Genomic DNA, 26,688 nt, shown 5'->3' with positions numbered 1-26,688 from the left:
GCATAAAGGGGCCTCACAGAATTTAAATCTGTATGTTCATTAATTCAAATGTCTCAAGACGCTGATAGTTAACATATTCTGATTCAGAAATCATCCAACATTAGGTATAACATGAAAAATAGTATTTTTTAAAGATTCTAATCCACAATATTCAAACAGGGCAAGCTAGCAAACAAAAAATATGTGGGGCAGTCTACCAAAGCTTCAGAGCCAGGTGTAGCCCTTGATCACAATTTGTTCCAAGAATATGCTTCTTAATAATTCCAAAAAGCTTACCTTGACTTGCAAAATGCATGGAAGTTGAAAAATGATTTTTAGTTTACAACAATGCCTTATGTTATGCAATATCAGCAATTACATAACTAATTTGGTATGATACAAATAATGTTATACCTTTCTTGGAAAGTTCCTCAATTTTCTGAAAGTACTTGCTGAGCTCTGTTCTCAGCCTACGGATCTCTTCAGCAGTTTTATTGCCCTGGTTCTGACGATTCAGATCTGGGCCTGGGTCGTGTGTTGGTGGTGAATCGGAGCGGGCAGGCCTAACTTGGCCTTGGTCAGAGGTATAAATATAAACTTTGGCACCAGACCTTGTAAACCCCTCTTTTGAAGCTTTTTCGTGTCTCAGTTTTGCAAGGCTCTCCATTTTCAGCCGATTCTTGATGCATGCAGTATTCTCAGCAGATCTCCCCTTCACTCGATTAATATATTTTGACGTTTCTGATGGATCTTGCTCAAGTTTACATAAGTAATCCTTCACTTGCTCTTCCAGATGTCTTTTTTTTAGATCACGCTTTGCCATCCGAACAGCCATATTCAGCCTCTCTTCAGACACAGTAGAAAACTGCATAGAGCTGCGTATACTCTGGGCATCATCTTGAACATGCGGCTCACAAGATTGACGTAGCTTTTCAATTACAATTGGACGAGGGTCTGTGACTGTCGCAGCCAAGTTGGATACAGTACTTAGTGCATCCTTATTGAATTTTAACTAAAAAGATTAAGAAAAGCTTTAGCAATTTGAGTACATTTTATTCTCCTTGCTGACACTTTAATTAAGGAAACATACACAATGCCTTTTCCTTCTCCCCCACCCAGCAATGAGGGTAGCATGAAGCTCACTTCCACAATACTACTTTGTAAATAACCAAGAGGTGTACCAGGGCAGTCTGAGTTATTTGCCATCCAATTTTCTCCTTCAACATGAGTAAAGCATTGATCATCAACTCACTGTCTTCCCATGATACGTGTCATATGATATGGAACTTTTACTGGGTAAAAAAACCCAGGAATTTGTCTGTAGCCCACATTGCTTTATTCCACCAACACACGGTACCACTTCTGAGCAATTTGTCTGTCATAGGTAAACCAAGTAGCGATATTTAACATAACTTTTTCTCTTTGCACAAAGACTCATGTCATTAAAGTAGCAATTAATTACAGAAATATTTATTTAAAAAAAGGAAGAACTTCTCCATAGGAGCAAATGGAAAATAAAAATTTTGAAATATGAAGTTGTTCAAAACTTGCAGTTTCCTTTTAATGGTAAATTCTCAACTGAAATAATATTTTAAGCCTACATTTATATTCTTCAAATTATTATTGCTGCATTCCATTTAACTGCGAATGCAGCACATTGTTAATTGGTGTACAGTCAGCACAGTAACCAAAAGGGGTAATAAAACTATATACCTGAGTCTTGTAAAATTCACTCCTTCCAACATCTTGTCCAGCTGATATGGAAGGCACCAAATTCCCAAAAGACTGGGCTGGGTTCACAATGTGTGTGTGGTGATGCTGAACCTTTGTGGCCATGGTCATCTGCATTGATCAAATTGATGAGTTAATGTAGCCAAACTATATAAAAAGCTGTGCAGAGAATTCTTTACAACTTGATTTAAAACCCAAAAAAAGGGGCAATTAAAATAATAAAAATGGGAGTTTTTTTTAAAAAATAAGAAAAACGTTCAAATAGAAAGGCTGAAGGATAATGGCCAGGCTACAAAACTAACTTATAACATTAGACAGGGGTAGAGGGATAGAATCAACAACTAAAGGCCAGTGAGTCTGATATTGTCGGTGGGTGAAGTGGAAAGAGACAAAGTGCCTGCGACAAGACTAAGTGACATTTAGGAAAGTGCAGGCTGACAGGTTAAAGTCAGGTTAAAGGCCCCTCAGGTTGGAGTTACTGTATTTGATGAAGCGCCCAAAGCTCGCCCGGGTTTAGCGGCGCCTCCCTTACCTGATGATGTGAACAATCCACGCTCAGGCCCGCCACTCCACTCCAGGCGGCCGGCCAGCCGGCGTCACAGGCCCGAAGCGCCGGCTGTTGCCAGGCACCCGGTTGCTAGACACCAGAATCCTGAGGCTGGCGTCACCCGGGTCGGGCCGTGCAGAAGCTGCTTGGGGCTCGTGATCAAATCTGCGCCTGCGCCGACTGCGCCGCCGCCGCCTCTTGGCCCGAGTCGCGCACGCGCAGACCCCCCAACCCCCCCCCCCCACCGCCCATGCGCGGGGCCCCGCAGCGCCAGTCCGGAGTCGCGCATGCGCAGCCCCACCCCTTCAGCGGAAGAATCAGCCGAGTGGACTTTGAGGCTTTTGCTCGTCTCCTTTTCCATAAAAAGGGAACGGCGGCTCCGCGCGAGGTTGTGAAGATGATTTGGGTGGAAGTGTCCGGGTATGAGGAGTTCATGAAGGCGGTGAATTCCAACAAGGACAAGACGATCTTTGCGTATTTCACCGGCGCCAAAGATGCCCGGGGGATGAGCTGGTGCCCAGACTGTGTGACAGGTGAGAGATTCCGGCCAGGGGGCGGGGCCGGGGGCAGAGGGGCGGGGGGGGCAATGGGGCGAGGCCAGGGGGCGGGGCCAGGGGGCGGGGCTGGAGGGCCCAGGGGGCGGGGCCCGGGAGAGCCGGGGCGGGCTTACGGGGGCCAGGGGCGGGGCTGGAGGGGCCATGGGGTGGGGGCCGGGAGAACAGGGGGCGGGGCCCTGGAGAGCAGTGGGCGGGGGCCAGGAGCGGGGCCCAGGAGTGCAGGGGCGGGGCCCAGGAGTGCAGGGGCGGGGCCCGGGAGAGCAGGGGGCGGGGCTGGAGGGGCCATGGGGTGGGGGCCGGGACAACAGGGGGCGGGGGCCAGGGGCGGGGCCCGGGGGAGCAGGGGGCGGGGCTGGAGGGGGCAGGGGGCGGGACCTGCTCTGCTCATTTGTTTCATTTATTTACGGGATGTGGGTGTTGCAGGCTAGGCCAGCATTTATTGCCAATCCCTAACTGCCCCTTGAGAAGGTGGTGGTGAGCTGCCTTCATGAGCCGCTGCGGTCCATGTGGTGTAGGTACACCCACCGTGCTGTTAGGGAGGGAGTTCCAGGATTGTGACCCAGCGACAGTGAAGGGATGGTGATATATTTCCAAATCAGGATGGTGAGTGACCTGGAGGGGAACTTGCAGGTGGTGGTGTTCCCATGTGTCTGCTGCCCTTGTCCTTCTAGATGGTAATGGTCGTGGGTTTGGAAGGTGATGTCTAAGGAGCCTTGGCAAGTTCCTGCAGTGCATCTTGTAGATGGTACACACTGCTGCCACTGTGCGTCCGTGATGGAGGGAGTGAATGTTCGTGGATGTGGTGCCAATCAAGCGGGGCTGCTTTGTCCTGGACAGTGTCAAGCTTCTTGAGTGTTGTGGAACCTGCACTCATCCAGGCAAGTGGGGAGTATTCCATCACACTCCTGACTTGTGCCTTGTAGATAGTGGACAGGCTTTGGGGAGTCAGGAGGTGAGTCACTTGTCACAGGATTCCTAGCCTCTGACCTGCTCTTGTTGCACAGTTCAGTTTCTGGTTAATGGTAACCCCCAGAATGTTGATAGTGGGGGATTCAGTGATGATAATGCCATTGAACATCAAGGAGAGATGGTTAGGTTCTTTCTTGTTGGAGATGGTCATCACCTGGCACTTGTGTGGTGCACATGTTACTTGCCACTTGTCAGCCCGAACCTGGATATTGTCCAGGTCTTGCTGCATTTGTACATGGACTGTTTTAGTATCTGAGGAGTCATGAATGGTGTTGAACATTGTGCAATCATCAGCGAACATCCCCCACTTCTGACCTTTATGATGGAAGGAAGGTCACTGATGAAGCAGCTGAAGATGGTTGGACCCAGGGCACCACCCTGAGGGACTCCTGAGGGACAAGTGATGTCTTGGAGCTGAGATGACTGACCTCCAACAGCCACAACCATCTTCCTTTGCTAGCTATGACTGTAACCAGTGGAGAGTGGCCCCCCACAATTCTCATTGACTGCAGTTTTGCTAGGACTCCTTGATGCAACACTCAGTCAAATGCTGCCTCAATGGCAAGGGTAGTCACTCTCACTTCACCTCTGCAATTCAGTTCTTTTGTCCATATTTGAACCAAGGCTGTAATGAGGTCAGGAGCTGAATGACCCTGTTGGAAACCAAACTGAGTGTCAGTGAGCAGGTTATTGCTACGCAAGTGAGGCTTGATGTCACTGTTGATGACGCCTTCCATCACTTTACTGATCATCGAGAGTAGACTGATGGGGTGGTAATTGACTGAGTTGGATTTGTCCTGCTTTTTGTGTACAGAACATACCTGGGCAATTTTTCGCATTGCCAGGTAGATGCCAGTGTTGTAGCTGTACTGGAGCATCTTGGCTAGGGACATGGCAAGTTCTGGAGCATGAGTCTTCAGTACTGTTGTGGTAATATTGTCCGGGCCCATAGCCTTTGCAGTATCCAGTGCCCTCAGCTGTTTCTTGATATCATATGGAGTGAATCGAATTGGCTGAATTCTGGCATCTGCGATGCTGGGGACATCCAAAGGAGGCCAAGAAAGATCATCCACCCGACACTTCTGGCTGAAGATGGCTGCAAATGCTTCAGCCTTGTCTTTGCACTGATGCTGGGCTCCCCCATCATTGAGGATGTGGATATTTATGGAGCCTCCTCTCCAGTGAGTTGTTTAATTGTCCACCAGCATTCATGACTGGATGTGGCAGGACTGCAGAGCTTAGACCTATCTGTTGGTTGTGGAATCACCTTAGCTCTGTCCCTCCCTTACTGCTTATGCTGTTTGGCACATAAGCAGTCCTGTGTTGTAGCTTGTGTTGACATCTCATTTTTAGGTATACTTGATGCTGCTCCTGGCATGCCCTCCTGCACTCTTCTTTGAACCAGGGTTGATCCCCTGGCTTGATGGTAATGGTAGAGTGGGGGATATGCCGGGCCATGAGATTACAGATTGCGTTTGAGTACAATTCTGCTGCTGCTGATTTCCCACAGCGCCTCATGGATGCCCAGTCTCGAGTTGTTAGATCTGTTCAAAATCTATCCCATTTAGCACAGTGGTAGTGCCACCCAACACAATGAAGGGTATCCTTAATGTGAAGGCGGGACTTTGTCTCCATAAGGACTGTGGGAAACCTCCTGCTGATTTCCATGTTTGACCCACTGCCATAAGACTTCATGGGGTCCGGTGTCGTTGTTGAGGACACCCAGGGCAATTGCCTCGTGACTGTATACTATCTCTGCTGGGTATGTCTGGTCCCACCAGCGATGACGATGGAGGTGTCTGCGGCATTTTCTGTAAGGTATGATTCCATGAGTATGACTATGTCATAGCTTGGACTAGTCTGTGTGCTAGCTCTCCCAATTCAGGCACAAGCCCCCAGATGTTTGTAAGGAGGGCTTTGCAGGGTCGATAGGGCTGAGTTTGCCATTGTCGTTTCCGGTACCTAGGTCGATGCTGGGTGGTCTGTCTGCTTTTATTCCTTATTGACTTGTTTTTACTGGTTGGATACAACTGATGGCTTGCTAGGCCATTTTAGAGGGCTTTGCTGTGTCCATATCTGAAGTCATATGTAGGCCAGACCAGAAAAACGGCCTAAAGGACATTAATGAACCAGATGGGTTTTTCCAACAATCAACAATGATTTCATGGTCATCATTAGACTTTTCAATTCAAATTCCACCATCTGCCATGGTGGAATTCAAACCCGGGTCACCAGAGCATTACCCTGGGTCTCTGGATTACTAAACAATACCACGATGCCATTGCCTCCCCTAGGAGGAGCTGGGAGCTGGATCAAAGGGCTTGGAAATGGGGCAAGTAACAGGCTGTATCCCTCCAGATTCAGTTTAGAAAATATATTTGTTTTAAGTTGATGTCACTGAGGCAAGCCAGTTCATCGTTGAAGATGACTTTAGAAAAATATATACTTACAGGCTGTCCTCTTGTCTACACACAAGTGAAGAATTGTCACTTGGAGGATGCCCTAAAGCATGGGCTAACACTCTTGTAACTAAATTCCAACACAACTTCATAAAGTAAAAAAACTTGATGCTTGATTGGCACCCCATCCACAAACATTCACTCCCTCCACTACCGGCGCACAGTAGCAGCAGCAGTGTGTACCATCTACAAGATGCACTGCAGGAATTCACCAAGGCTGCTTAGAGAGTACATTCCAAACCCATGACTATGTTACCATATAGAAGGACAAGGGCAGCAGATAGATGGGAACACCACCACCTGGAAGTTCCCCTCCAAGCAACTCACTGTCCTTGGAAATATATCGCCGTTCCTTCACTGTTGCTGTGTCAAAATCCTGGAACCCCCTCTCTAACAGCACTGTGGGTGTACCTACACCACATGGACTGCAGCGGTTCAAGGAGGATGCTCACCTCCACCTTCTCAAAGGCAATAAGGGATGGACAATGAATGCTGGCCTAGCCAGCGATGTCCACGTCCCATGACTGAATTTTTAAAAAGCGAGATCCACATGTCCTGGCTTCAGCTGTTGCTTGTTACTCCTGTGGCCAACTTGCAGGGCAGCTTAGGGTCATGTGACTCCTGAATCTGTGTCCATTAATAATGGGGTATTCATTTGGGGGTGAATTGTGTGGTTCACCGGGGGGTCACTGTACCCGGTAACAAGGGATGTACAGGAGTGTATAGTCATTCTAAAATAAATGTGCCCCCTTTTTTCTAAAAGGTGCACAACTACTAAAGATGTAACCATGAAAGAAAGTTGTTGAACTAAATTTATGTTAAACCATGTGTCCATTATATTCTGCAATCCCTGTGGTGCCGACTGGTCATGGAAGACCTCAAATTGCTGCAAGTCTCTGACCTAAAATGAAAGCAGAAAATGCTGGAAAAGCTCAGCAGGTCTGGCAGCATCTGTGGAAAGAGAAACAGAGTTAACATTTGGAGTCCATAGACTTCTTCAGAGCCACAGACCTATTGTGTATCTGTCCAAAATGTTTCAACATCTATTCATTTTATAGACTAAATTTATATGAATCCATCTGGTAGCCATTTTGGATTTTTCTACATGTGTGCTTCATAAGAAAAGCGTGGTGAATTGTCCATTTGTCTATCGGTGATGTGATGGCGAAATGAAAGTAAGCAGAACCAGATGTGACTTGTCCATGCCAAATGTCAGGCAACAGTTAAGCACCAAGGCGATTTCCAAAAAGTGCCAGTTGCTTCAGTTCCGGTACAGCTGCTTGATCAATGAGCTTCCTTCCAGTATAAGGTCAGAACAGTCGTTGCTGCTGATTGCACGATGTTCACCATTCGCAACGACTCACATGCTGAAGCAGTCCATGTCCAAATGCAGCAACACCTGGACAATATCCAGGCTTGGGCTGACAAGTGACAAGTAACATTCGTGCCAGGCAATGACCATCTCCAACAAGAGAGAATCCAACCATTGTCCTTTGTTGTTCAGTGGCATTACCATCACTGAATCCCCCACTATCAACATCCTGGGAGTTACCATTGATCACAAACTGAACTGGACTAGCCATATAAATACTGTGACTACAAGAGCAGGTCAGGGGCTAGGAATCGTGCAATGAGTAATTCTCCTCCTGACTCCCCAAAGCCTGTCCACCATCTACAAGGCACAAGTCAGAGTTGTAATGGAATACTCTGCACTTGCCTGGATGAGTGCAGCTCCTACAACACTGAAGAAGCTGGACACCGTCCAGGACAAAGCAACCCACTTGATTGACACTTCATCCACAAACATTCACTCCCTCCACCACCACCACACAGTAGCAGCAGTGTGTACCATTTATAAGATGCACTGCAGGAATTCACCAAGGCTCCTTTGAAAGCACCTTCCAAACCCACGACCACTACCATCTAGAAGGACAAGGGCAGCATATAGATGGGAACACTACCATCTGGAAGTTCTCCTCCAAGTCACTCACTGTCTTGACTTGGAAATATATTGCTGTTCCTTCACTGCTGGGTCAAAATCCTGGAACTCCCTCCCTGACAGCACTGTGGGTGTATCTACACCACATGGACTCTAGCCTAGAAGGCAGCTCACCACCACCTTCTCGAGGGCAATGAGGTATGGGCAATAAATGTTGGCCTAGCCAGTGAAGCCAACATCCAGTGAATGAATTTTTTTTTAAAAGTTGACAGTGGCATGTGGTTGATAGTGGGACTTCTGACTGAAAAATGCAAGCCTAATTTGTGAAGTAAAAGACGTGGGACAACCTTCAAGCTATTGCTGCAGAATATAACCAACTAAAAGAGCAAAAAGTCCAATAACAGTTGACTGAAGGAAGGTCAACAAGGTATTTTGATGTAATTGTGCAAATTTTTAATAGGTATCGAACCCACACCAGTGAAATTACATTTCTTAATGGTTATAAACTTTGAAAGTTAATGTGAAAAAACACTGCATTCAGCAAATGTTTCAAACTTGGTTTCATTCTCCTATGCAGTTGTCAGTGTATTTTTGTGTTCTAGTTCTCGGTCAGTATTGGGGTTCATTTTAATTGATTTCAATGAGAATGAAATTGCCAAAGTGTTTGAGATCCAGTAATTTTCTTCTTGATCCTCCAGCTGAACCAATAGTCCGTGGAGAATTGAGTAAGTTGCCTGAAGACTCTGTCTTCATCTACTGTCAAACTGGTGACAAGCCACAGTAAGTTATTTATGTTTGAAAGTTTTTTAAGTATTTGTTCTCCAACAAATAGAAGCATTCGCTAACCTTCTACCCAATTATGTAATACTTAAGAGCATACATTATCTCTGTAAGATAAGTTATTCTAGAATAATAATGGAATAACTTAACTCCACTTGGTCTTGTATTATGATGTAGACTGCCAAGTAAGGATTACATCAACGTGAATAAATAAGATGTAAAGTTTGGCCTCCTGGTCCAAGTACTCTATTTAATTCAAATTGTTTAATTATCTGTGGATTTCTTCAGTTCTATGAAGGGTAAAGGCATAATTATCCAATCGGACTGTTACATTATTTGGTATATTTTATATTAATGGTAAAATCCTGTTGCGGAATGACAATTGAAAACTGGAGTAAAAATGATTTTTCTTTATGAAACACTTTTTAGAATCAGGTTATCTTTGATAAAGGAGTTGCTATAATACTGGAAGACAAACTTCAAAAATAAATTGATCATTCGGAACTTGGTGTGATATAGTGGCGGGGACCTTTTTGTTTGTAATTTTGACACTGGCCTAAGGTGAATGATATTAAATTCTGTTGATAGCATAAGTGTATCCAAACTAGAGCTTTACTGCACAAAAACTATTGCTCAGCAACTGTCAGATGAAAAATAGTTTCGGACAGCCAAATAATTCCAGTGCACAGTCTGTACAAAATTAATATTGTAATTAACTAGTCAAATCGCTTCATCGATCATGAATGGCCAGTTAAGAATGCGGTAGTAAGTGCAACTTTGACACCTGTCAATGTTCAAACTAACCTGCCTGTTTTATATTTGCACATTATCTCTGACCAGCTGGAAGAATCTTGAAAATGACTTTCGAGTAAAACTGAAAGTGAATGCTGTACCAACTCTTATGAAATATGGCTCGGTGAGTAGAGTCCAGCCTTCAAGGCCATTCCTTTTCCTCCATAGCTTGCATATTAATTGGCCTGACAATGTGAATTTCTAAGGTGCAGCTGGAAACTATGAAAACTGATTGGAGAAAAATTGTATTGATCTTTTAAATCTATGTAGATGTTAAATGTGATCTTTATTGCATTCTCTGGATTAGTTGATCTTGTTTTTGTGTGTGGAGCGAACTCTCTTTTTCATTTCAGTTCAGATCTTTTTGACAGGTGTTTTCATGTTTTAATGTTTGAATTTTCATTTTGGAAACTTTGAAATTGGGGAATGAAATAGATGTTCTCTCCATTTTGTAAGGGCAAAGACTGCACATGACCACAAAGGTCGGAACAGGAAATTAAAATGTAAAAAAAATTAAGATCATTAGAACATGGAATACTTTGCAACACTCAGCAATTTTAGTTGGTATGTTACCATCACTTAAAGAATCTGGATAAGTAATTGAAAAGGAGCAATATGAAGGGATACAAGGCAGGCAAATATGATATCAGAAGCTAGTTCCAGTTAGGAAGTGAGCAATAGCACTGGGCTGTGCTGTACTTTTGAGCCTGTAATTACTTGAACCTTTAACCATAAAGAGCAATCATTTTTATTTCTGTTAACTGTTCAAAAAAATTAAGTATAATATTTGTTTTTAAAATATGACCTGGTATAACAGGGGAAAATATTGAAATTCCTTCTTAGTGTTACCATGAAGGTTGGTGTCGGTACAAAACTTGAGACATTTCACTTTCCAATTTATTCTTGTGTTTCAGCCCCAAAAGCTGGTAGAAGAGGAGCTATTTAAGCCCGAGCTTGTGCAAATGCTGTTCACGGAAAACTGAAACTTCCTTTGTATTTGTTACACTATCTTCAATGCCCATGTCCATAGAATATGCCTAGCTTTATATTTGAGATTGTTTTCCACTAAAGCAGATGTGGCAAGGATACAAAGTCAAACTGAATGACATTCCTTTCTAATTTGACTTTAAATTTTTTGTAATCATAAAGATGTGATTGGCACCCCTTCCCAGGCTTGAGGGTGTTTTCAGGCAGTCAGGGCATTGATTTACGCTTAAAATTGTTCTTGGATCCTTGAGAATAATTCATGGGAGGAAAAGTAAAAATGTCATTCTATTTAAATTTGCAGTATGCCATCCTGGGAATGAATCAGGTACTTGATTTTCCTGATAATGTCTTACAAATTTCTTAGCCTGCAGTATATTTTAATATTTGGATAATTACTGTTTGGAAAGGTGTCTTTTTCCATCTTGAATAGTTTTCAGAATGGAATTGTTTCAACTAATAAAAATGTAGATCTGAAATAAAGAATTACTTTGAATTGTATTTTTGAAGAATGCATTTATTTTTTTTTTCAAAGGCTATCAGTGAAGATTCTCTGGTATCAGAACAATTCCATATTTTTACCAAAATGCCTCATTCAAAACAATACAACCCTGGTTCCCAGAAACAAAACTTTTACATCTTTTCTGGATTCTACCCTTAAAATAGATGTGTTGAGGGTTAATTATTAATTTACTTGCAATAATCTCTTTACTGGATTTAACAATCCAGTACTTGCAGCAAGCTACTAAATTCAATACGGCAGAAAAGGGATTTTATTGACATATAAAATTTAAGGGTTTAGATAAAGAAACTGTCTCCAGTGGCTTAAGGATGGATAACAGGACACAGATTTATGATAAAAACTAAAAGCAAAATACTGCAGATGCTGGAAATCTGAAATAAAAACAAAGTGCTGGAAAAGCTCAGCAGGTCTGGCAGCATCTGTGGAGAGAGAAACAGAGTTAACATTTCGAGTCCGTATGACTCTTCTTCAGCTTTATGGTAATTGGTGAAAGGTACAGATATCATGAGGAATAATGTTTTTATGCAGCGGGTGGTTAGGGTTTGGAATACATTATCTCATGGGGTAGTGGAACCAGATTCATTAGCCCCTTTCAAAAAGGTAATTGGATAACAACTTGAAGAAAAAACTTGGAGAGGGTGCAAGCTGGAGAGTGGGACCAACTGGATTGAGAGACAAATAGCTGCCTTGTGCTGTACTGTTCTATGATCAGCTCAGTCCCAATCTTTATCGTTGAAACCACTAATCTTTATTTACAATTAAATAGTTTTCCACTTCATATAGTAATAAGTACATCTTGGTAGGATGCAATGCTATTTTGTTTTCTAGTACGCAAATTGATATTCTTGTCTTAACTTTCTAGTGTTATTTTTATAAAACATCATTTCAATCTGTGCTTTGTTTGTAGTAGTGCTGATAACAGGTACTGCTGATCCAAATTACTGGGACGTGCACTGCACAGTCATAAGGTCTTAACTATATGACTGCACTCACTGGCACGGGATTTGTCAGATTTTTGGTGTTTCAGGGAATTAAAGGATATGGGGAGCAAGTGGAAGAGTGGAGTTGAAGCCCAGATCAGCCATGATCCTATTGAATGGGCTCGATGGGCTGTGTGGTCGTCTACTGCTCCCATTTCTTAGATTCTTAAATAACTTGCAGGGTGCTGGTTCAGAAACTATCAGATTTATTGAATTCGTATTTCACAACTTGCCATGGTAGCCTTTGAACTAATTTGATCCCAAAACTGCTAGTTTACCGTCCTTGTAAAACCATCCAAATATGAAAACTTGTGCAAACTGTCAAATTACCCAAACTGAAGTCACGCCCTACACCTGGCTCAGGTTATAAAACTGAAAAAAGTATCTCAAAAGTGTCCCAGTAATCTGACCTGATAAATCAGCCAAACTGGCGCAGTAACCCAAACAAACAGGCAAATTTATGCCACCAACACCACCACCCCCCCAAAAAATTGAAAAATCACCCACTAATTTGATTTTACAAAATGGCAGATCATCCAAAATTGTCACCACCTTCAGCCCAGTACTGTAACCAAATTGTGCATCATATTTAAACAGAGATCACAGCAAATAGATTAGATCTCATTACGTGCAGGTCTTCCAATTAATTTTTTTTTTTACTTAAGGAATGCTAGAGGTTTTTTTTAAATAAAGCTTTATTTAAAAATAGCCTTGAAAACCTGAATTCTTTACAAATTATTGCACAAATTATTTTTAAATGTCAATTCCGGTTAATATTTATGAAATTAAACTAAATTCTGTGTACTTAAAAGCAGCAAGTAAATCAAGTTAAATATATATTAAAAGAATATATACAGATATATTTTCCCTCAGTTTTATTCTTCGGTTTGTGAACATTCCTCATACAAGTTCACTTCCTTGTGGCCAATGACTTCCCAGGCTTCGGCTGAGGGTTTGGTAGTTGGTGTTTTGACACTGTTACCGCGATAAAGAAATCCAAACCTGTGGGAACAAAAGAATAGAACGATGTGCAGCAGGAAATCAGTTTAAATACAGAAGTCTTAGCCTCCTAATCCTTTAAACCAGATCCAAATGGACATCAGCATGCAGAAAGTAGTATACTGCGTGGGCGCAGCTAGCTGTGCTCTTAGCGGTAAAGCACCGAGCTCTCCACCAGTAACCCAAACTTCATTCTCAGCCTTTGCCAACTGATAACTGAAGTGCAGAAAATCCACATTGATAAATTTCTCCTTGACCAGCAAGGGTATAGAGAAAAGACGAGGGTAAAAAAACATCATTAGCTCATCTTAATTATTGAGCATTGCTGACAATAGTAGTAGAGTCTGCACCACCCGTAGAATTGTACACAGTTGAATCTCAAAGTGAGCCTATCAGAGACACAATTGAATGGCGGAGTGTATATTTTTTGAAGCAGGTCTCTAGACTGAAAAGGCTTCTGAGATGCTGGGTGAAGAGGAAGAACTTCCAACATGTGCATGAGGCAAATTCTCACTTCAGCCCACCTGTATCTCGCAATTTAAAAAAAAAAAATTAATTTCATCCAAGACAATAAAAGGTTTACTACCATTTTGTAAAATCAGTTGACTATTACCAGAATGGCCTAGCACTGCAGTTAATTGCTTGCCTCTCAACCAGAGGTTGCAGTTCCAATTTCATATACGTGACAAGACATGTTTTTGCTGAGCTTTGCTTTCCTCAGGATGTGCTTCCTTAAGAATTTCCTCAGATCTCTGGTGAACACAGCACACGCATGCTATTCAGCCATAAGATCCCAGATTCTGAATTACTTGATCTCAGGAAGGTAAAAGTGGCCATACTACAACTAGACTCAGTATTGGCCAGACTGGGGAGTGGAAACATCTGTAATTTCCCTTGTTCCTGCTCGTAAAAATCATACAATGTTACAACACAGAAGACGACCATTTGGCCCACTGTACCTATGCCGGCTCTTTGAAAGACCTATCCAATTAGTTCCACTCCCCTTGCTCATTCCCTGTTTCCCTGCAAATTTCTCCCCTCTATATCTTTTGACCCCTGGTGGAAGATCTACATGGATGTAAGTCAGACAGCCAGGTTGGACTGTGATTCCCTACAACTGGGTAGTCCTGCACTATGCACACACACGAAGAATGGCAAAAAAGGTTGCTGATGTTCATCCTAGAATCATTGCCTTTAGAAAAGGAGAGTAAGAAAGGGGGATCAATCTCGATGCTCTCGCTCTGCTTTCTGCAAATGAATTTGTGAAATTAATTCACTGCAGTCTCATGGACTGGACCCAGAATGCAAACCACCCGATATGTGTTACATATTGCCACTTTGACACTGATAAGCAATAATAGGTGTTGTCAAAAATAAACACAGCTTTGTACTGGACAGTTTAAAAAAAAATCATAACGCACATTCCATTGCCCAGTTCTTTCACAGAACTCTTAAGCAACAAAAAGCAAAATGCTGCAGATGTTAGAAATTTGAAATCAAAGAAAATGCTACAAATTCTCAGGTCAGGCCACAATTGTGGAGAGACCAAGATAATGATTAATGTTCCCACTTGATAATCTCCTGGTTATAACTAAAAGGTCATTGACCTTAAACGTCAACCATACCTTGATCTAAAAATCAAGATGCTTTATGAAAAGTTAATAGGATAGTAGGTCTGAGCAGCACACGGGTGATTTGAGAGCATTTTGGTTTCCTTACCTTAAGCTTGAACATTTTATTCCTTCATTCAGGAAGTCACCCAACTGAGAAAAGTTGGAGGTTTCCACAGATGGGCGAGTTCTATGCTTTCTTGACTAGGTCACTTAAGTGGTGTGCCAGGCAATTGTGAAATCATTTATTTCCTACCAGCAGGACAAATGCAGAAGGGCCACTGTCCAGCGGAACCCACCTGAATTGCACGTGACAACTGGTCATGGAGGGACATTGTTGCCTGTCGTGGGAGAGTCTGAGATCCAGACCATCCCACCCTCCCAGCTGGAGGGGGATGTGTGGTAAAGGGTGACCTGTAAAGGTAGGGGTACATAGTGAATGGAAAATACTAGAAACTATTTTGTTGCAATTACATAGACAAACACCAGAAAAATTATTTTTCATTGAAAATTAAACTCAATGGGGTTTCCTCAACTGAAAGAAATATACAACGGATGATGTTTTGGCCAACAATTATTTGTGTCCACTTGGGAGGGCAGGCATGACCTCAGTTTGCCACCTCATCTTGGGGGTAGTACTTCAGGCAGTGCAGCGCTCCCTTAGTGGTACACTGGAATGTCAGCACAGATTATGTGTTCAGGACCTTTCAGTGGAACTTGAGCCTGCAATCTTCCTACTTAGAGATGAAGCTGCTACCTATTGAACCATGTCTGGCACACACAGAGACAGGAGGTAACTTCTGCAAGGCTCTGCTCCCAGCTTAGTGATGCACTGGACAAGAGCACAGGTCAGAGGCTGTGAGAGCTAGTGTGTGATTAGGCTTTTACTGTGAGCTGCATTTCCAGAGGGCAAGACTCCTCACCTGGCACAGAGCATCACAGAAACAGCCCCTACAGAACCAAAAACCACCACTGTGACCCTTAGAGTTGTCTACCTAGATTGTCCCATCAGATTTGATTATGAAAGTGAAAGGGTTACCAGTGATTAGGCTCTAGGCTTGGCTATGTTTAGGTTTCAGGTTAGTAAGTTCTCTAGATTGGGTAGATATAAAGGAATCATTTCTTCTGGTGGGAGAAATCAAGAACAAGGTTAAATGGCATAGGGTGGGGAGGAGGCTCAAGTGTCTGATCACAACTCACCCATAAGACAGTTAGTTTGTGGCTACACTAATCCTATTGCAGTGATGGAAAGGACTTTTATATAAATAGAAACATGAAAAAGATCAGATCAGGACAGGAGAATCTTATCAAAAGCAATGTGTGATCTGATCATAATTTATGAAAGGTGTAAGATCAGACTTCTGAAAAACCAACACTAAACAAACGCCATATTTCTGGATAAAAGAAGCAAAACAGCAACCTGTTCGCAGAACTGGTAAAAGTACAGTGGTATAGCTAAAGAGATTTCTGTAGGATGAACCCCGCAGTGTTTATGGCGACAAGTTTATTCACAGGGCTCTTTCTGCCATGGTGCATAACCAGTTCCATTGGTCCCATTCATGCATTAGTTATTTAGCAGGGAGCTTTCTGTTATTAATCCAGTGTAAATGTATTTAGCCGAGGTACTGAAGTAAAATCAAGCTGATGAAAAAGTAACCATTCGCCTATTTTATAAAGCAAGTGACTGGCATTAAAGAACTAAAACCAGTTCTAAAACATGCAAAACAATAAACCTAGAAATAACTGTGTTAATGCTCTTAAAGGATAAGAACGACTTAAGATTTTTAACCATCGTGAACTATGCTCAATAACCTAATTTTACTGTTTCCTGAGCATATGAAAACTTGGGCTTTAATCGTCTAATGAAATAGCAGATTCGGCGGTAACTAGCACTTGTTACCTAAAATAAATATGGGCCATTTAAACCCCTGAAATAGCACAAGGAAGCCTCAGGGCTTTTATTTACTCAACAACTTTCTCAGCAGTGGAGGTGCTGCAAATGCTGCTGGATGGAAACAAAGGCAGAATCCATGAGGTGAATGGTCTGGTCCCTCCCCACAGAAAAAAGTAATGGGAGGAGATAGAAGATTTTGAAGAATATTGGAGATTAAAAGGGCTCAACCCAAAGAAACCCACGAAGGTAAGGCAACAATGTCACTGTGAATGACAACCTGCCACAAACAGACATGCAAGAAAGTCATCACTGCAAAGATGTCAATCCCACCATGTTGATGGGTGCATGAAGCAGCAACAGGAGGTTACCCAGTACTCTAACTGCAGGGAGGAAGCAGTGCCAGCAGCTTAGCAATAGACAGATAATGAAGTGGTATCATTATAATTAGGATGTACATGTGACAACCTATGTGCAGAGCAAATGTTTTAAAATGGCTTCACACAAGGAACAGGGTCGAATAAACTACTGTTACAACTATTTTCCTGCTTGCAAATTAACCTGGTATAGGAATAGACTGAACTCATAGCCCAGAGAGAGAAAAGAAATTGCACCATTAAGTCAGACAAGCATCAAGGGGATTGGGGATGGCAAAACCAGAGGCTTGCGATATCTACCATAATGTTCAGATGCTGTCAAGTTGCCCGACAGACAAAAACAGTTTCAAAGAGAGGCTTAATAGTAGTGAGTGATGTAGGTGAAGATGAAGGTGGCATTTTGACATCATTGTCACTTGCTTTATTTGGATTGGAAGAACAAAGTCCAGCCACAGCCAATATCCTTGGGCAATCCTAGACCTAAAAGCTCTTTCCTTGCATTTTTCACCTCAAGGATCAAAACAGTGCGGACATTAAGCTGCACACCTCACAGCCAGAGTATGTGTAAAACGGAGAATGTCACAGGCTCCAAGTGAGCAGCAACAAGGCCAGACAAGCATGGTCATAACTTCTGGGGAAAAAAAATGGGTTATTTTATTTGAGAGTCATTCTGTGAGCATCTGCATAGTTTTATCCAAGTGTCAACTAGAAAGATAATTCCTTCTGGAGGAGTGACAAGACCATCTCTGGCTACAAGTTACAGGAAACTTAGTGGGATATCAGAAACAAACTGAGTAACAATAATTGTGGGTTTGATCCCTGTATGGATTTTATGCCATTCAATTCTGTGCGATTGATTCAAATTGTCATTTTCAGTGATGGTGCACAACAGTGACTTTGCTCCCTTTTGCCCTGTAGCTTCCCCATTTATCACCCACACCTACATGTGCAAATGCACAGAATGGTTGAACAGGGGAAAACTGAATGTTGGCTTTTACTCATGATATCCCAGGAATCCCACAATAAAAGCAAATATCCACAAGCAGCTATTAATTCTTAAAATAAATCAACAGAACTAATGAAATCCTAACAAGTGCAGTTAATTAAATTGTTTTTCCTCTGTTTGGAGAAATGCTTCTTGGTCTAAAAGCGACAATGTCACATAGATCCTAATTAGTTACAAGAATAAATCTCTAACATTCATGTATTACTTATATATTTTAAAAAGGTTATTTTAAGAGTGTATTGCTGGCATCTTAGGAGGTTATTACCTCTGAGGTGCAGAGGGATCTGGGCGTCCTAGTGCATGAATCGCAAAAGGTTAGTTTGCAGGTACAGTAAGTAATTAGTAAAGCTAACAGAATGTTATCATTTATTGCAAGTCAAATTGAATACAAGAGTAGGGAGGTAATGCTTCAGTTATACAGGGCATTGGTGTGACCACACCTGGAGTACTGTCTACAGTATTGGTCTCCTTATTTAAGGAAGGATGTAAATGCATTGGAAGCAGTTCAGAGAAGAGTTACTGGACTAATACCTGGAATGGGCGCGTTGTCTTATGAGGAAAGGCTGGACAAGCTAGGCTTTTATCTGCTGGAGTTTAGAAGAGTGAGAGGCGACTTGATTAAAACATAAGATCCTGTGGGGACTTGACAGGGTGGATGTGGAAAGGATATTTCCTCTTGTGAGAGAAACCAGAACTAGGGGTCACTGTTTAAAAATAAGGGGTCACCCATTTATGACAGGTGAGGAAAAAAATTTTCTCCGAGGGTTGAGTGTCTTTGGAATTCCCTTCCTCAAAAGGCAGAATCTTTGAATATTTTTGTGGCAGTAGTAGATAGATTCTTGGTAAGCAATGGGGTGAAAGCTTATTGGAGGTGGTCAGGAATGTGGGGTTGAGGATAAAATCAGATCAGCTATGACCTTAATGAATGGCGGAGCAGACTGGAGGGGCTGAGTGACCTACTCCTGTTCCTCGTACATATGTTCATATGTTAGGGGTCAGACAGGGCTGATGGTGCCACTCAAAAGACTGTACAGTGAACAGTACGTATATCTCCTGTTGTGTCCTCTGGTTCTTTTCATCAATTAGTTTTCACAGACAGCAGCAGCAATGTTTGAAAATCTATATATTCATACGTTCTACATTAATGTTTAAAAACTCTTCCTCTAGGTTTATATCCATAAAAGAAAAACATTCGCACATTTACCTGGCAGACAGTACTTTGCAAAGCAGTTCCAAAATCCAGATCTGGATTTCATGGGAGACAATACTTTGCAAAGTAGTTCTAAATTCTGGAGCTGCATTTCTGGAAAGTAAACGCAGAAAATTATACACAAGCAACAAAACTCGTTCATGGATTAACAATTAATTTCACATTTCATTTGGATGGCCATTCCCAAAATTAAAATTAGCAATCGCAAAATAACATTCAAAATGTCTCGGATTTTTCACCTGATGTGAGTGAACCTTTGCACTAATTTGCAGAATCTACCCCATGCCTCACATTCTACTAAAGAACAGGTCAGAGACAGAAAGCACACATTTTATCGGGGGGATGCTGAAGCTTTGTACAATTACCTCTCAGTTATCAGGGCCTGAATTTTTCAGTCAATGGGCAGGCTCAAGCGGAGTGGGCGCAGAGCTGCCTGCAATCGGCTCCACACCACCATTTTACACAGGCAGGCCAATTAAGGCCCACCTCACTCAGTGTTACCTGTGCGGGGGGGGGGAGGAGGAGTGAGATTCTGGGGCCAGCGCTCTTTCACGCATGTGCGCGATAAAGCACTTCAATCTCCCTCAGGCAGCTCCATGCCTCAGGGAGATTGAATCGCTATTGAAATAAATAAAATAATTAATTAAACACATCCCCTTACGTGACTGTGTCACATGAGATGGGACATGTTTTTATATTTCAGAAAACTTTTTTTATTTGATTCATAAAAGCTTTAGGAAACCTCATCCCGCTCGTGGATGAGGTTTCCTAAAAAATGTAAAGCCGCTTGGCCTTTTCGCCTGCCCGGTGACGGTATTGGTTGGACGGGCAGCGTAAACAATGACACTAATTAATTCGTTAATGGCCTTAATAGGCCTGTCAGTTATCGGTGGGCGCACAGACAACTCCGGTGCATGCCCGCCAAACAAAGCATCGCGATGACATTGCGACGCACGCCTGACATCATCGCGCGTTATTTTATGCGCCAGTGTGTCGGGACCGCCCCCACACACCGACTGAAACATTCAGGTTCAGGTTAATGTGGCAAGCGCCAACAGAGGAGATTACAGCAGTGGAAATAGCAACAAGTGTTTTAATCCCCTTATTTTAAGAACACGCCAACTAATCAACAGCACAGCAATGTGTTGGCTTAAGTTGCCCGCTGGGCATGAGGTAGTGTCACACAAATCAGTGCCCAAAATTCCTTATGTGGCGAGTTGCCAATTTCAGTTTTAGCCAATCCACAAAAAATGCATCAAGCGGAGACGGGGAGACGGGGCGGGGAGGGGTGCGGTGGTGTGGGAAATCACAGGGCATTCGGCCCAGGGTTATTTATTCATGTCCTGGCTGTTTGCCAAAGTCACCATTGCCAGAAGCCAGACGGCAGCAGCAGCAGGCCTGCAGTCCACCTTCAATAGAAACAAGGCCAAGAATATTGTGAAGGGGTAAGCTTAGAATTTCCCACACAGAAGCTGAGCATCACTACAATCAGAAAACTGAAAAGAACCACCCACAGTGGAATATCCTCTGTTCAGCTTAAAGGCAACATCAGACCCTGAATGAGATTTGAATAAAATGGGTATATCAGAGACAATTCGACTGTAACAGAAGAAAGTAAGTTTATATAGCAGCTTTCACACTAGTTCAATACATCCCAAATCTCTTCACAGCTAATGAGGTATACAGTACTTGGAACTGTTGTAATGCTGTGAAACACAGCACCAAACTGCACGCAGAGCAAGATCCCATAAACAACAAATCAGATGCCGGATTGGATAATCTGTTTTAATGATGTTGATTGAGGGATAAACATTGGCCAAGACAGGGCAAATTCTGCTGATTTTCTTCAAATAGGACAATGGGATCTTTTATATACAACCAAGAGTACAGATCTCAATTTAACATTTCATTCAGAAGAGGGCATCTCCGACAGTGGGGCACTCACGTTTCAGCCTCAATTAGGTGTGCAATTCTCTAGAGTGGGACTTGAACCCACAACCTCTAACCCAAGGACAGTCAAGGCTATAGTGCAAATTTAACCTCAGGCTCAGGTTAACCTCAGGTTAACAAGTTACCTGCCTATCTTAAATGTGCCATATGTTCATGGAAAGGTATTTGACAAGTACTTTTTATTTTCAAGTTAAAAAAAAAAGTGCATCATTCATCAAAAAGGCATTGAGCATTTTGCAGATGGCAACACTGAGCACTAAGCCCTTCAAATGCCTTAACCCAGAGCTTTCCAAACTGTGGATCACAACGCCATGAGATTTTGGGGTCATGAGCTCCGGGGCAGCAATGGCTCCCTTGGCGCTCGGACTGGATGCTAACAGCCTCGAGGCTGCTTTAACTCCTTGTATTTTTATCTCATGGTGGGTTTGGCCTAACGGACAATTCTTTGAGGCCTGATTGCCGCTGAGAAAAAATAGGCCTGTGAAAAGGTAGGAGTTTGTCATTTCAAAAAAAAATCCTGTAGTTTAAACAATTCCCACCACATCGAACGCCCCAGCCCCTGGGAGCCAAAGCTTACCACCCCCCAACCACCACCACCATCCCACAAATTCAGGAGAAACCACCCACCACCCCAAACCCTGCTCAGGAGCTAAAACACCCCCCCTGGGGTCACACAAAGTCTGAGACATTAAAATCAGGTCACACCAGAAAAAAGTTGGATAAGCACTGCCTTAACCAAAATCCCTTCCTCACTAACAGTATTAAAAAACAGATTTGCTAGTCATTCAATTCATTGAGATGTGTGTTCTGCAGGATCTCTAGATTTCATGCTCTCCCTTGCTTCAAAATCTTAAAATCAAAGTGAAATTCATAAAAAATGTAGCAACTTTCTGCACAATTTTGTCAATAGGAAAGTCAGACTGTGAGTGTGATAAAAAAGGGAAAACCGGGAAAATCACTGATCAATGGATCGTGGCTGTGTTCTACTCCCCAAAATACAAGTTGTTCAACTGCAATCCACATGATGGCCTGACCTCTCAGGAAGTCCAACCACAGGGGGCTGAAGCGGACAGGGTTTCACACCTGGTCCACGGAGAGGTGGCAGGGCACAGATCATACCTCGGGTTTCCTTGTTGAGATCTTTCTGCAGGTTAGTGAGTAATTTGCAGCATGAGCAGGCTTCCAGCACTGGACTCCCAATAATCAAAGGCACAAGATAGTCCAAATTGGCTCAGTCCTGTTTAATGTGCAGCAGCTTGTCCAACATGAAAGTCAAATGTCTTATACAACCTTTATCAAGACATAAGCACAAGACACAAGACGACACTTGGAAATGAGATTGAACTCTGGCCTGGAAACTGGGTTGTGCATGTGCTCATGTTTCAGTCTCTACGCGGCCTCCCAAGTGCCTGAAGTGACGTGCAAGACGCACACTAATATTGGGCAAGGACAAACAAGCAATCGCTTCCCTTTACCCACATCTGAAGCTGGTGTTAGCCCAATTGCTGGTACATGCTTGACCCTCTGTTCAGCTTATGGGCAACATCAGATTCAAGTGGGATTTGGATAAAATGGGTGTAACTGAGACAATTCAACAGTAATAGAAGAACTGTTCGAAATCCCTGTTGCCACACAGGCAGCTGCCACACACACTGGACACGCTCGGAGAAACCAACCCTACAGATCCCCTGAAGAAGGGGAAGTTCCTTACCTGTAAACTACCCTTCTGATCACCATTGCTCCTATCTCCTAGATTCCTGTCCCACTAGTCCCCATCCGGCCAACAATCCAACACCTCAGTGAGTCCATCGCTTACCTATGCGCTAGTAGCGACCTGAAATTCCTGCACTCACCTCCCATTGTGTCATTGTATGGGAATGAAGTGTGAAGGCTCGTGGGCTCCCAAATATCTAGGCAAACTCATTTCCAGGTCATAACACCAGGCAACTGCCAGTCAAATACATACGAGGCACAAGACAGAAACAGGCCATTCACCCAGACAGTCCATTCTAGCATTCACCATCTCACAAACAGCTGCCCTAACCCTATGTTCCTGCTTCATTCCCACATCTCGGTCTTCCTTTCCATGAACCACCTACCCAATGTCAATCATGGAATCTGGTTGTCTACATAATGGTCCATGGAAAAAAAAAGTCCCTTGTTCTTAGCAATAAACTTTGGACATTCAATCTTGTATTGCTGGTCCCATGGTCCACACCCTTCAAATTACTGGAACATCTGTTTCAATCCACTTTGCTCCTTCTCTTCATGACTTTAAACGTCTCCATCAAACCACCATGTAACCTCCCCTGCTTAATAAAAACAGCCCCAATTTATCCAAATGCTTCTTTTGAATATGTATTTCCTCCTACTATACAGCATCCTAGTGAATCAGCAATGAATCTGCAGTCTATTGAAAAAGTGCAAGGTGAATCCAGATGTTACTCTGATTTGACAAATACAGAATAGTCTATACTTCTCAGTGATGCTCAGATCGCAAAACTCACTGTTTTAACTGGAACACTCTTCTCTTGAATTCACATTCTTCTAAACATTACAAACAGTGTCTGCAAAATATCAGTTGGCAGAGGATGACCCAGGGTTCACTGGAATGCATTGGGTGACTGTGTGGGTACATTCAGTATTAATGAGAAACAGTAGTCAGAAAAATGCTCCTCATGGTTTCAGACACCCACCTGTTCTAATAAATGGAGTCAGTCAACAAAAGTATGAAGAAAATGAGGAAATCCAAAATAACAAAGACAATAGGAATTCATCCAACTGACTGAAAACTCACATGGATTTGATTCTCGACTCTGGTGGCTTGGCATCCACTTCATCTTGTGAGAAGCAGGGCAGGGAAAGGGCTTCTTTGTCTTCTTCATCACTGGGTGGAAATATGGTTAAAGATTATTATTTTTTTAAATGTGTGAACTGCAATCAGTAAAGTGGCTGTTACAGCCCAGATTCCCAAAAAATCTCTGATAAACTACAGATGGATTCCAGTCATAGCTTTCATTTTGGCCTGCCTAGAAATTGACAGCAACACCGGTGCACTGTGGCTGCAGCGTAGACCATCTGAAAAATGCACTACAGCAACTTGCCAAAGCTTCTTCGACAGCATCTTCCATACCCGTGACCTCCACTTCCTAGAAGCACAAGGACAGCCAGACGCATGGGAACACCACCAGCTGCAAGGCCCCCTCCTAGTCACACGCCATCCTGACTTGGAAACTTAATTGCCATCCCTTCATTGTCGCCAAGCCACAATCCTGAATAACCTGGAAGTCCCTTCCTAACGGCACTATGAGCATACCTGCAGCAGTTTAAGGTAGCTCACCAGCACTTTCTCGAGGGCAAGTAGCAGTGAACAATAAACGCTGGCCTTGTCAGTGATGCCCACAAACCATAGACAGATTTTTTTTAAATCACCATTACAAGTTTCCGCTAATTCAAGGGACTCCAAAAACCAAGGATTTTTTTGGTGTAAGGATATTAATAGGCATGTTTTAAAAGCACTGAAATATTGTTTAATTATTTAACTGTACACCAATGTAACCAGTAAATAATTCTCTATAATTTTTTTTTTTAAAAAACCATTTTCAATTATTAAAAATCCAGCCACTGATAAGTGGTGGACTGGACTCATTAACACAGCTGAAAACGGATTTGATCAAACTCAAATATAAATCAATTCAAAAAATTCTAACGCAAAATAATCCTTTAACTCATGCTCTAGAATTCTGTCTCATTACGGTGGTTCATGGTGGAATTTAAGTTTCCAAAATGCGAATTAGTTTGAGCAGAAAATTCAGCAAAGAAATTCAAGGACCAGCACCATTCCGAGCGCGATTTGCACCCGGATCACCAACTGCACCCAAAGCGAAAACTCTTGGCCATCGTGGAGCCACGTTCTGCCCTTTGTCTCATTGTTACATTGTGCTTTTCATTGCAGCAACAAACTGGCAGATAAATATTGTGAAAAGAGCTCCAGGTCTAATTGGGCATTTTCTTGCTGCTTTGAGAACTCAAAAGCACCACAAATCACTTGTACTTAGAGTCATCGAGTCATAGTCATAGAGTCTTCTGCAAACTAAAGCATCCAAAAGTCACATATAAGATTTGGTATTTGCCATAATGGCAACATCTCTGAATGTACAGAGCGATGATCGGGAATGTGAAAGGGTTACAGAGTTACTATGAAAAGACAATTAATGTGACCTGTTACAAATAGACAACTGTCATTCTTTAATTCGTATTAAAATATGTGGAAAACACAAAATTGCAAATTTTCCCCCCAAGTGCAATATGGGGCAGAATTTTTCATCTCGCAGGCGGGTGTGTGCCTGACCCAAAAGGGAGTGAAGTAGTGCGCGACGGTGACGAGGGCGCGCGACGGTGACGAGGGCGCGCGACGGTGACGAGGGCGCGCGACGGTGACGAGGGCGCGCGACGGTGACGAGGGCGCGCGACGGTGACGAGGGCGCGCGACGGTGACGAGGGCGCGCGACGGTGACGAGGGCGCGCGATGGTGATAGTGCGATGATGGTGACGAGAGCGCGCGATGGTGACGAGAGCACGCGATGGTGATAGTGTGATGATGATGACGATAGCGCGCGACGGTGACGGTAGCGCGCGACGGTGACGGTAGCGCGCGACGGTGATGAGAGCGCGTGACGGTGACGAGAGCGCGCGACGGTGACGAGACCGCGCGACGGTGACGAGACCGCGCGATGACGATAGTGCGATGACGATAGTGCGATGACGATAGTGCGATGATGACGATAGTGCGCGATGATGACGATAGTGCGCGATGAGGAGTGCACGATGGTGACGATAGTGCGCGATGGTGACAATAGTGCGCAATGAGGAGAGTGCACGATGGTGACGATAGTGCGCGATGGTGGCGATGGTAACGATGGTGCGCGATGGTGACGATGGTGCGCGATGGTGACGATGGTGCGCGATGGTGATAATAGTGCGCGATGGTGATAATAGTGCGTGATGGTGATGATAGTGCGCGATGATGATGATAGTGCAATGACGATAGTGCGATGACGATAGCACGCGATGACGATAGCGCGCGATGACGATAGCGCGCGATGACGATAGCGCGCGATGATGTCAGATGTCAGGCGAGCATCCCGACGTCATCACGCACTCTCACGATCTTTCAGTCAGCGGGTGTGAGCAAGAGGCAGCAGCACAACTGCTAAAAATTAAGAGGCCTACTAAAGCCCTTCATTTAACTGAATTTTTCACTGCCCGTCCAACCACTCAGTTGGCGGGCGGGCACATAGGCCAGGCGGCCTTTGCATTTTTAATAAAACCTCTACCGCTGGCAGGAAGAGGTTTTGAACAGTGACTAAAAAACATACAAAAATTTTTTAAACTCATTTTTAACA

At 43.3% G+C, this 26,688-nt stretch overlaps 3 protein-coding genes across 8 annotated transcripts in view; 1 reads left to right on the top strand and 2 right to left on the bottom strand.

The window, feature by feature from the left end:
* The window catches only part of kiaa0753 (KIAA0753 ortholog), a 44,927-nt gene extending 42,504 nt beyond the window's left edge, over positions 1 to 2,423 (bottom strand). Inside the window, exons 1-3 of the mRNA XM_078547942.1 lie at positions 2,243 to 2,423; positions 1,693 to 1,821; positions 394 to 991 (exon numbers count right to left, since the gene is read on the bottom strand). Of these exons, the coding sequence (XP_078404068.1) occupies positions 394 to 991; positions 1,693 to 1,821 (727 nt within the window). The 5' untranslated portion in view covers positions 2,243 to 2,423. The remainder of the gene's footprint in view (positions 1 to 393; positions 992 to 1,692; positions 1,822 to 2,242) is intronic.
* Positions 2,424 to 2,535: 112 nt separating this feature from the next.
* txndc17 (thioredoxin domain containing 17) lies at positions 2,536 to 11,238 on the top strand. The gene is made up of 4 exons (XM_078547941.1): positions 2,536 to 2,790; positions 8,880 to 8,961; positions 9,802 to 9,877; positions 10,668 to 11,238. Exons 1-4 carry the CDS (start codon positions 2,655 to 2,657, stop codon positions 10,734 to 10,736), a joined length of 363 nt encoding a protein of 120 aa, XP_078404067.1. The 5' UTR covers positions 2,536 to 2,654; the 3' UTR covers positions 10,737 to 11,238.
* Positions 11,239 to 11,243: 5 nt separating this feature from the next.
* rilp (Rab interacting lysosomal protein) overlaps positions 11,244 to 26,688 on the bottom strand; it is a 44,073-nt gene continuing 28,628 nt past the window's right edge. For 2 of the 6 annotated variants that reach the window (XM_078547940.1, XM_078547937.1), the window contains exons 7-8: positions 24,081 to 24,170; positions 11,244 to 13,242 (exon numbers count right to left, since the gene is read on the bottom strand). In XM_078547940.1, the coding sequence (XP_078404066.1) occupies positions 13,116 to 13,242; positions 24,081 to 24,170 (217 nt within the window). In that variant the 3' untranslated portion in view covers positions 11,244 to 13,115. Of the gene's footprint in view, positions 13,243 to 15,148; positions 15,264 to 19,327; positions 19,427 to 24,080; positions 24,171 to 26,688 lie in introns of all 6 variants that reach the window. The other 4 variants (XM_078547935.1, XM_078547934.1, XM_078547939.1 and 1 more) reach the window with 4 other exon arrangements.

This window comes from Cetorhinus maximus, chromosome 9 (genome assembly GCF_964194155.1).
Source record: "Cetorhinus maximus chromosome 9, sCetMax3.hap1.1, whole genome shotgun sequence".
Classification (NCBI taxonomy): domain Eukaryota; kingdom Metazoa; phylum Chordata; class Chondrichthyes; order Lamniformes; family Cetorhinidae; genus Cetorhinus; species Cetorhinus maximus.
This window is presented reverse-complemented; position numbering and strand designations above follow the sequence as displayed.